Source organism: Theropithecus gelada, chromosome 18, assembly GCF_003255815.1.
Source record: "Theropithecus gelada isolate Dixy chromosome 18, Tgel_1.0, whole genome shotgun sequence".
Lineage (NCBI taxonomy): Eukaryota > Metazoa > Chordata > Mammalia > Primates > Cercopithecidae > Theropithecus > Theropithecus gelada.
In genome coordinates this window covers 7,237,553-7,249,761 of record NC_037686.1, presented here as the reverse complement: position 1 = coordinate 7,249,761, position 12,209 = coordinate 7,237,553, and the positions used below count along the sequence as shown (strand labels likewise).

General features: G+C 37.0%; 1 protein-coding gene across 4 annotated transcripts in view; it reads right to left on the bottom strand.

The window, feature by feature from the left end:
- L3MBTL4 (L3MBTL4, histone methyl-lysine binding protein) overlaps positions 1-12,209 on the bottom strand; it is a 449,874-nt gene that overhangs the window by 204,979 nt on the left and 232,686 nt on the right. For all 4 annotated transcript variants that reach the window (XM_025365149.1, XM_025365146.1, XM_025365148.1 and 1 more), the window contains one exon: positions 3,697-3,811. In XM_025365149.1, the coding sequence (XP_025220934.1) occupies positions 3,697-3,811 (115 nt within the window). The remainder of the gene's footprint in view (positions 1-3,696; positions 3,812-12,209) is intronic.

Genomic DNA, 12,209 nt, shown 5'->3' with positions numbered 1-12,209 from the left:
AATACATATAATTCTTATATATATATATATGAAAGCCAAGAGAGAATATACCTGTGTGTGTATGCATTTTTATTCCTCTGTTTTCAAAGTTTCCATTACAATAACAGCTACTAATTTGTTGAAAAAAGGGAAAATATTCATAAAGAAAAACAGATGAGAATAATAGATTAAAAAACCCTCTACCTCATATTTTCTTTTGGCCATTCTTTTTTCATATAATATCACTGGTAGACAACCTACTATGATATCTTTTGTAAAAATCCACTGAAGTAAATCAATACAATAAAGTTCAAGAGAGACTCCACCTCTATAAAATATAGAGTAGATTCCATGATCTCTAAGATCATTTTCCCAAGCCCTCAACTTTTAGCAGTCTTTGCAGTATTTGACCAATAAAGTTGTCATATATAAGTACCTAACACAATTGTTGAGTCACACAAATACAACAAAAATAAACTAAAAGAGTTCAAAAAAATCCAAAAGTTAAAGTATGTTAAAATACCTCTAAAATATCTGGAAATTAATGTTGGCCAGTTGACTTTAATCATATGTGATAAAATACTGCGTGTGGTTGTACAGATATACTTACAAAACTCTATTTTGATCTGATTTTAAAAGACACTGGACATTATAGTGACAAAAGTTTAGTTTGAATTATATGAGTAAATAAGATTAACCCATTGACTCAACTGGCATTCAGAATAAAAGATGATTGGATGTGATTGTTTGTACACATATCATAGATAAAATACAGGGTAAAAGGGTGGTACACGTGACTCCTCTGTAGAGCAAGTGCCCTGCAGCCTCCACGCCACACAGGCATTTGAGAACAACTGAGCAATGTGATTTTCCTGTAAGAAAAGCAAAGATATGGAGGAAAGCTATAGAAAGGTGACATATTGTCTTCAGATTCTTAGAAGGCTGGTGTTCAAGGTGCCCGCCTGAGTAAATGTGTGATGTAAATGAAGAATTTTGAGAGGAAAATGGTGGAGGGTAGGTGAGTAATGCATTGACTATGAAGGGCTTTGCATGCATGCAAAGGAGTCTCAGGCTGATAGGATACTCTACGCCAAAGAAGAGTTTTAATAACACAGAAAACAAGGTGAGTTTGGGGTTTTATACAGACTATCCCAGGAAAGAAGAGAGAAAAGACAATCATAACGCCACTGCAACAGTCAATGACAGGCCCTCAAATGCTGTTTTGTTAGAGTGCCTAGAGCAACCATTTGTTTCTCCTTCCCAGTGGAAAAAGAATTCAATGATAAATAAATAAGTAACAGAATCGGTTTTGGAGTAGGGGTGTGTTTGTCTATGGGTGTGCATGTATGTGTGTGTGTGTGTGTGTATTTTTGCTTTCACAATAGGGGCAGGGATGACACATATTGAACCAGATCACAAGCATGTCTTAAAGTATAGGCATTTCAAAATCAATAAAACATAAATAATTATGGTGCAGATATAAATAATTAAAACCATAAGATTAAGCAAACAACCTATAACGAGCTACATTAATCTTGATTAAACAAACAAGTTTATAACAAGAAAGTCAAACACAGCGAAAACAGAAAATCACAACCAACCAAAGACAATCAATTACAAGTTATCTTTCCCCCAAATTCTAGCAAATCTAATTACCTGCCTGTGAATACACAAAATACTCATCTTATAATACTGCCAACAACACATGGACGTCAAACTTCTTAAGCAAAATTGAAGTATTTGGAAAACCCTAATTACATTAATTTTTGCTCAATTTCAAATCTGGAACTCTTAGTAACTCCCACTTAATAACTTACATAAGAATGAAAATCTAGAGAATGCCACATTATTTCCTGGGAGAAGTTAGTATTAATTGAGCACATACTATGGAGTAGGCAGTTTTTGAATTCTATCCATTCATTTATTTCATTTAATAATTATAAATTCATGAGGTAGATATTAATATTATCTTTATTTTATAGATGAGGAAACTGAGGTATAGAGAGGCACACACTAAGCAAGCTTTAAACTGAGATTCAAAGCCCAGCATTCTGACTCCACTTTTCTCATTTTTAAGCACTAGTTTATACTGCTCTAGAACCTCCATTTTTAGATTTATCCTAGGCTCATCAGGAGAACCTGTGCAACTCACTAGCAGACTACAGGCCACATTCTGAGAAGCATCTGTAACTATGATGACACCTCAAAATAATGCAATAGCATTGAGAAGATGCATTGGGGTCAAAGCATTGGGGGTCAAAGATAGATTCTGGAGAATTAAGAAAGAGAACCAGCAGGACACCTGGTGACTGTTTATATGTGTGGATTGAGGAAGGGGCCAAGAGGGAGCAGAGTCTGGAATGGCAACTTTGGAAGCAAACAGAAACTACAGTAGAAAGAGCAAGTTTTTGGCTTGGGATGGAGGTTGGCTTTGATGCATAGACTCTGGGATGCTTCTGAGACATTCAGGTAGAAAATCCAGCTGGGTAGAGTGACAAAGGAGCAGACAATGCTTGGAGTGGAGTGAAGAGCGCTGTCCTTGTACCTGCAATGCTGGTCCATGCCTACCCCAGAGGAAATCGTTCACACATGAGGAAGTTACTGGCTGAGGGATGGATGTACTGGGGGGTTCACATAAAGTGAGAACCATCTCTGTGACATGCTGCGGTGTAAAACCAGGGAGGATAAAAAGCAAGACCGAAGGAAACCACAAAGTACAAATGCTGGCACCCTTCCCTACTTGGAGTCCCCCACATGGTGCTGACCATGGTCCCCTTCATTCTACAGTCTTGGGTTGCTGGTCCTATCTGTGCCAATACATTGTCGGCTCCAGAAGGGCCTTCATCTCTTTGATTTTGTAGTTTTTGAAGAATCTAGCACAATGTAGAACTCTTTGTCCAATTACTTAGTCAGGGATTCTTCTCATTTTTACAAGAAGTCCTTTGAGGCCTAAGGTTCAAGCATCATTAGGCTGGCTGTGTGTAAGATATCCTCATTAATAGAAAAGCATTCTAGCTTAATCCTAAGAAACCAACGGGAGGGAAAGAGAAGCAGTGAGGGAACAAAACAAACATGAGAATGCAGAACACTTGCACTTGTGTCTGGAACTGGTTATTAGTCATGTCAGCCTAATCAGATCAGAGGACTCCTTCAGACAAAAAAATAAGGTATTTTGGGTTGAGGCTCATTAAAATTTAGAGTGGTTAATTTCCTCCTTAACTTTAAGTAGCTAGAAAGTCAGAAATGATAAAGATGTGAGTAAAGTAGAGGCTTTTAAATTTTTTTATAAGTAAAAAAAATCTGAAAATTGTTGGAAGTTAAAATATTTTAATTTTCCAAAAGACTTTGTATAGTCTGTTCTATAAAATAAAGATCAGATGTTTAAAAAAAAAAGATGAGCTTGTTAAAACCGATGACCAAAATTAGATGGATTTAGATATGCTAGCTCAGTTTTCCAAACTCAAATGTAGAAAATAAAGATTCCTTTGGAAAACACTATCAAAATAATTTTTTAATGATTATCACTTTTCATTAATATAACACATGCCCTTTGAGGCTTAATTGTAAATAATTGGCTTTCAGTGTAGCTGTAGTGATGATTAATTCGCCTATGTGATATTTAGCTCTCAGATGTCTATAATGGCATGAATAAGCAACAGTATGGCTGGAAATCAGGCTAAGGATTTAAAGGGCAATGACAAAGAGCAAAGTACTCACGCTGCGGCACTTCCAGTGGATGCCCTGTGACATCACACCATCCGATCGGGTGGATGTCAGGGCTGTCTGCCTCCACCCAGTAGTCATACTTATGGTCCCAGCCATCAAAATGAACCTGTTAAAATGAGTTTCAAATGATTAATATTTAGTAATTAGTATTTCACTATTCCTGTATCGAAATATTTGAATACAGATATCTGAAGCTGAGATTGAAATTTTATTAATCACACCCTGCAGTTGAAATAATATTTAAAATGTGCCATTCTACAGCCTTCTAATCCAGCCAACAAAGGCGACTGTACCAAATTTTCAAAGAAATTAAAGAGGTTGGTAAAGAAAAAAATTGTCAGGGATTGATCAGAATTTGAAGAGGGAAGCCCAATCCATTTTCTCAACTAAGACAAATACTGGAATGCTGTTGAGGGAAAACTCTTTGTCCTGAGTAACTGTCCCATTAACCACTTCAAGAACCATGTCAGCATCATCAACATCAAGCGTCACCAACTTGACATTATTACAAGCGCTATACTGATGGGAAATGCATAGATTAGAGTATAAAGAAACAATCAATCCCTAAAACCTCACAAATGAGAGATGGGCCCATTGGAACAATGGAGGCAAAAACAGTAGACAAAATATGCTAGGGGGTAGATAGATTTTATTAGCTACCATAAGAGTTATTTAAAGACCAAGGGTAAGCTATCAAGAAACTTTCGAACAAGAGGTAGGGCCCAGGTCCAGCCATCCTACTGGCATAGGCTCAAACAAGCTAATTATTGCAAGGATAATTTATCATGCATCTTATCTATAAAACACACACAGACATACCATGCACACATATAAGAATAATTAAATAAATCCCAGTCTCTGAAACAAAAAATCAAATACTTATTTCTTAAAATAAAAATAATTATTTCTTTTTAAAAAAGCTATATCCTTTCCAATGCAAAGAAGCCCATTTAAGTTTTTGAAAATCATATTTGAATAAAAAGAGCAAGATGCCTAGTGCTATAATAAGCCAACCTGAAATATAAATCCATTATGCAGAACATAAGACCAAAAAAGCAAAATTCTATATTTTCAGTTCCAAACAAACTCCCAATATTTTTTCTCAAGTCATCTTTCTAAGCAAGTGGTTTTCACAGTGTGATTCTCAGACTATCAGCATCACCTGGACACTTGTTAAAAATGCAAATTCTTGGGCTCCACCTCAATCCTACTGAATCAGAAACTCTAAAGGTAGAGCCTAACACTGTGTGTTAACAAGTTTTCTACATGAATCTGTTATATGCTAAAGTTTGAGAACCAGAGATTACAGTAATAACTTTCAAAAGTATATTTCTACCGAACTTGGGTTCCTGACAATGACAGAGTGCCCTTTCACAGTAATAACCATAAAACTGGACATATGCAGTGACTATTTTCTGATGTTGGACAATAGACAGCACAGAAATGCAATCCCTAAGTAAAGGAAAACATCCCAGATGAGCCCTTAATATCAGCCTGGAGACAATTTCCTGATTGCAGCACAAAGAGGAGAAACATAGAGAAAGCAGTTATGCAGTCAGAAAGACACAGATTGCAGATCAGAGCGGATGATGCAGCTGGAAGTTAAAGGACAAAATACTGGAGAAGACAGAACTACAAAAAAGGGAGAACCAAAGGCCGGGTGCAGTAGCTCATACCTGTCATCCCAGCACTTTGGGAGGCCAAGGACGGAGGATCGCTTGAGCCCAGGTGTTCCAGACCAGCCTGGACAACATAGTGAAACCTCATCTCTACAAAAAAAATCAAAAACTAGCCAAGTGTGGTGGTGTGCACCTATGGTCCCAGCTACTCAGGAGGCTGAAGTAGAAGAATCACCTCAGCCTGGGGAGGTCGGGGCTGCAGTGAACCATGATCATGCCATTGCACCACAGCCTGGGCGACACAGCAAGACCCTGTCTCAATAAAGAGGAGGACCTAAAAGTCCATGGGAGGTTATTCACAAGACCTTGACCAAGGGCTGGACTTCCCATGCACCAGGTGAGACTTTTTGAAGCCAAGCAGAGAGTACCTGATATGAGGCTGAGAATGAAACAAAGATACTAGAGGTCATACGTTTCGGGGAGAGGGGAGAGACTAAAGTGGAGAAATCTCAATAACACTTTGACAATTTCACTGAGACACCACAAAGGTCACATTTTTGGGGAAAGAAAGATGCCCAAGATGAAGCATTACTCGTGAACAACCCCTAAAAAGGGGTAAAATCAAGCCTTTGCCAGATGAAGAATTACCAGTAATAAATTCCCTGACAGAATGAACTCTATTCTTTAAAACAAAACAAAAGAAACAAAAACAAAAATAACAAACACTCCCACTATATACTGTATCATTTTGTATGTATAACGTACAAAAGTTTACCAAACATGTAAATAAGCAGATGATTGTGAGCCATACTCAATTTGTAAAGAAGTAGTCAACAGAAATAGATCTTAAGATGACCCAGATGTTGTAATTAGCAGAAAAGGAATGCAAAGTAGTTATGAAAATATGTTCAAAAACTTAATTGAAATGGTCTAAATTAGTGAATAGAGAATTTCAAGAGAGAAATGGAAACTATAAAAGAGAAGCACATAGAAATTCTAGAAGTGAATAGCAAAATATCTTAAATATTGCTGGATGACAATATTATTGCTGTATGACAATATTATTGCTGGATGGCATTACTAGCAGATTGGAGATGGCAGAAAAACAGATGAGTGAATATAAAATATAAAAACAGATTCATAGAAGTTATTAACCTAAAGAACAGATGATGTTCTGGTGTGATGGCGCGCACCTAAAATCCCAGCACTTTGGGAGGCCGAGGCAGGCAGATCACTTAGCCTGGTCAACATGGTGAAGCCCCATCTCTACTAAAAATGCAAAAATTAACTGGTGTGGTGATGCATGCCTGTAGTCCCAGCTACTTGGGAGGCCAAGGCACAAGGATGGCTTGAACCTGGGAAGCAGAGTTTGTAGTGAGCCGAAATTGCGCCACTGCACTCCAGCCTGGGCGACAGAGCGAGATTCTGTCTCAAAAAACAAACGAACAAACAAACAAACAAAACAAAGATGATATGAGATTTAAATAATAAATAGGGCCTGATAATATCAACTCATCTAACACACGCATATTTGGATTCTGGAAGGAGAGGACACAGACAATGGAGCAGGAATAGTGGTCAAACAAAACCAATGCAGAAAGGATAATGGTTAAAACAAAAAAACTCCCAATTTGGCCAAAAATACCAATTTGCAAGCTTAAGAGTGACAAAACCTGAGCATAATAAACACAAAGGAAATCAAAACTAGGCAAATCATAGACCACTGAAAATGAAAGCTAAAGGGAAACCCTGAAAGCAACCGGAGACAATGCAACACATTAGAGAGAGCAGAGCCGCGATGGGAAAGTGTGCCACCTTCTCACCAGAAACGGTGCAGGCAGGAAGATAATAAAATGACATCCTTAAAACACTAACAGGAAACATAAAAAGCTGTCAACACAGAATTTCAATTCCTACAAAAATACCCTTCAAAAAAGACTAAAACAGAGAAATTTTCAGATAAAAGGAGAATACACACTTATAGATGTATACTGTAAGAAATATTACAAGGAGTATTTCAGGTTGATGCTAAGTGATGCCAGATGGAAACTACGACCTACGTGAAGACCACTAGCAATAGCAAATATGCGGGGAAATATGCAAGGCTAGTTCCGCATTCTAACTGTAATCAATTAATTCAATACACCACAGAATAAGAACAAAAGTAATGTGGTCATCTCAATGGATACAGAAAAAGTATTTGACAAAGTTCAATACACAATGATAAATACTTCAACAAACTAGAAATAGAAGGGAACTCCCTCAGTCTGATAAAAGGCATCTACGAAACACTTAGAGGTAACATCATACTAAGTAATACTTTATTGAATGCTTCATCCCCAAAATCAAGAATAAGGCAAGTGCATTCATTCTTACTGTTTCTAGTTAACATCGTAATGTAGTGCAATTAGGCAAGAGAAAGAAATATTAATAAAAGGCATGAAACATGCAAAATAAGTCAACATAAAACAATCAATTGTATTAATATACACTGGCAACAAAAAATTCAAAAAATATTAATTTTTTAAAAATTTCCTTTAGAATAGCATTAAAAATGAAGAACTCAGCAAAACATCTGAGAAAATGAGAAAATGTGCAAGATCTCTACATTGAAAGCTAGAAAACATTCCTAAGATAAATTAAAAGATGATCCCACATACGTGAAGAGAACTATCATGCCCACAGGCTGGAAGACTCAATATCATTATTGATACATCATCTCTTCCCAGATTGTTCCATAAATTCAATATAATCCCACTCAAAAAGGTAGGCCTTTTGTTTTGTATCATTTGACAAGCAGATTCTAACATTATAAAGGAATGAAAAATGATCTAGCTTATCCAAAACAATTTTGTAAAAAAAATTAACAAAGTTGGGGAACTGATACTATCTGATTTTTAGAATTACTACAAAGGCACAGTTATTAGGACAGTGTTGTACTGGCTTAGGATAGACACATATATTAATAGAACAAAATACTGTGTATAAATTGATCCACATATATGCAGTCAATCGATTTTCAAAAACATTACAAGAGTGTTGAATGAGGAAAGGACAGTCTTTTCAACAAATGGCACTAGAATGCATGAACATCAACATGTGAAAAAAACTGAGCCAGCTGACTTCTACCTCACATCACACATACACAAGAATTTGAAATGATACATAAACAAAACATAAAAGCTGAAACTGTAAAACCCAAGAAGAAAAGATAAAGTCTTCATGACATTGAAATATTCAAGGATTTATTAGCACACAGAAGGCACTACCCCTACAATAATACATTAATAAATTCATTTTTTAACCTGAATCAAAAACTTTTGTTTTTCAGAATCACCAAGAAAAATAAGAAGTGAGCCACAGGCATTTGCAATACATTTATCTGACAAGAAACTTGACAGAAAATTCAATGTAAAAAACGGGCAAAAGACTGAATGAACATTTTGGGAAAAAACTCATGAACGATCAATAAACAAACTTTTAAAATCTCAATATCACTCTTCACCAGAGAAACCAAAATGAAATACTACTGCATACCCACTCGAGTGATTTAAATGACAGACAAAATTTCCCAGCGTCAGTTATTGCTGAGGCTGTGGAGCTCCTGAAACGTTCATACTAATGTCAGCAGGGGTGTAAAATTGCACAACCACTTTCAATAATGTTATGCTACTTTTTAAAGAAGCTTAAGCCATGTGCCTACCTAGCCTGTGACTCCTAGTAATTCCAACAAAAGTGATGAAAATATAAAGTTGTGTAAACAAATGTCCCTTGCAGTTTTATTCATAATAGCCCAAACCTGAAAACAACCCAAATGCCCAACAGGTGAACATTCATTCACAAACAAGTGTGCAGTGTCCATAAAATGAATACTAGTTCAGCAATAAAAAGGGATAAACTGTTTACACATTCATGAACATGGGAACAGCAGACTTCATGTTGAGCAAGGAGGCAGACACAATAGTGCATGCTGTATGACCCCACTGATATGAAATCTGACAACAGGCAACAGAAAACAGGTCCATGGTTGTCTGGGAGAAGGGTGGGAGCAGGACTGGCTGAGAAGGAGCACAAAGGAAGCGTCTGTGTTGTTGGAAGTGTTCTACATCTCGACTGGGATGGTGGCTATGCAGGATATATTATACATTTTTCAACACTCATCAAAATGCGTGCATAAAATCTGTACATCTTATCATTTGCAAATTACATCTCAATATAGTTACTTTATTTAAAATGTTTCTACATTCAGCTGCTGTCACATGTGGCTGCTCTGTCTCCTACTATCTTCTACTGATGGCGATATTGCAGCACTCAAGACATAGCCAGGCACCCTAGGACTGTCAGTACCAGACCACTGAATATTCGAGGCGTAAAGAGGCAACACTGGTGTTCCTTTTTGGAATGATGCTTCCTGCTCTGGAATTACCAATAGGAAGAAGTTTGTGTAAGTCCATATAATGGAGCGAAGAAGAAATAAATTTCCCAAACTTCAACTAATTTCAATGCCCTTCCCCTTTTAAGTCTGGGGTACAATTTTTTATGTTTCAAAAGCAAGGAAGTCGTGTCAAAGCACAAACAGGACTGGCAGGCCAAACACCCTAGCAAGGTCCTGCTTCAAGGAGTTAGGCCTTTCTGTTTTAACTATTTTGGTGGACCTGGGAATCAGACTGCAAAATTAGGTCTCAACTGAAGAAGTAAAAAAAAAAAAAAAACTTTTTCAATTTTTTTTGACATCAGGCACAATAATTTTATGTACTCTATTCAACATTTTCCTCTTACGTTCATTAATAAATATTAAACTGTCATTTCCAGGGTTGTATATAATTGCTCACAAAGAAACCATGGGAATTAAAAATAGCCCCCCAATCCAATGATGTGATTCTCCCCTCCCCAGCAAGGGCTGTCTAAACTCCAAATTTATAATCAAAATCTGTGCCTATGTAGAATACATCTTTATGAAAGATATTTTCATATCTTTGGATCATATCTTTGGATCTGTGGAATAAAAATCCATTTTAAAAAATTCTAACCAGATGGTCAAGTTAATAGAGGAGACTGGCATTTTAAGTCTATTTACCAAGAGTCCTTTTGTAAAGCAAAGCCTCGTTTTGAAAACCAAATCATCTCCAGCATTGTATTTCATACATTTATGATTTTTCACATATCTGGGTTTGCATAAAATAAACATGTAGACCCTTTTTTCTCAAGCTTTGATAAACCAGAAAACAAAGGTCAGATCACTGAATCAACCACTGTCTCAAGTTCTTATCCTTAAACAGACAGTAACGTTTCCTAATGGCATTAACATTACACATTAGCTATTAAAGAGTGGTAAGAAATAACTTGGAAATTTAAAAATTAGATCAGCATATTTAAAAAAAAAAAAAACAAGGAAAAACTCCTTGGCATAAATCCCACACTTTCAACTGTCTGCACCAACACAGTCTCTGTTTTTCCTTATCTTTACTTCCCAATGCCCACAGCAGGACTTGCCCCGAGCCCCTTAAATGTACCCCAACACCTCAGTCATCTTCACTGCTCCCATGGCACCTAGCCCTGTGTCTCACAGATTTTAAAGGCTCAAAGCCCATCATCTGAATAAGATGCAAGACAGTAATCACATCTTCTCATTGTTCTTTTGGGCAATTGGAAGACGAGGCAGTTATTACAATACTTAGGAACATCGGGGCTAAATTTAACGCTCAGTCACAATAATTTTATTAGCCTAAGTGACTATTACATTGTTTTATTTTGCTACATTGTTTTAAAATTTTTAATTTCCACTTTAACAGGCTTATTGGATATGTTTATTTTACTGTCAGAGTCCTCAAATCTATTTTACATGCTTACGGCAAACAAATTATAAGCGCAGATATGATGTTAACTTCTTCAGAAACAGCCTCTATTGTGCCTGAACCCTTCTAGCTTTAATTTAATACATTTTGATTTAACTAGGCTTAAATTTCATTCTAGAAAGGAGAATTGGGTTTTAATATGTTATCCTGATACCTATTGCTCATAACTATTGGTGCTAATAAGATTATAGTTCATCTTACTTCCTGTGATGCCAGGCTCTGGGCTGTGTTGAGGGATGGCAAAGGGGAGCAGGGATAGTACTGAGGCAAGACATCTGCTTTACTGTGATTCAAGAATGCTTGCACTGTGCCTTTACCGAATACTCTCATAAACCAAGAGCAAGAGTGTTGGGTATGGCAGGGGACACACTTTTATTGTGTGCTTATGTATTCCAGGCATAGTTGTAATGTGTGTGTGTGTCCACACACACACATACACGCCATAGCCACAGCTCACTGCAGCCTCAAACTCCTGGGCTCAAGTGATCCTCCTGCCTCCCGAATAGCTGGAACTGCAGGTGCATGCCACCACACCTGGTCAATTATTTTATTTTGTTTTTTTTGTAGAGTCAAGGTCTTGCTATGTTGCTCAGGTTGGTCTCAAACTCCTGTTCTCAAGTGATCCTCCTGCTTCAGCCTCCCAAAGAGCTGGGATTACAGGCATGAGGCACTGGGTGCAGCCCTATATATCTCCTCATTAAATGTTCACAGGTGTTACTTTAATAGGTGATTAATAGGGGCCTCACAGACGTTAAGAGGTTTGCCAAGATCATAAGCCAGTAAATGGCAAAAGCAGACTTAACCTGAGAACAGTTTACTAGAGAACCATGCAAGAAAATAAATACGGAAAACAATATAACAATGACTAAATGAGGGATATAGTCCAGAGCTACCCATACTTTTCCACAGTAAACATTAACTCCACATTCAGCCCATCTGCTTGCAGACAAGGGTAATGGAGGAGAGAGCATGAAGGAAAGGAAAAATATATATACACCTTCAAAACATCTTACTTTCACGTTATTATCCC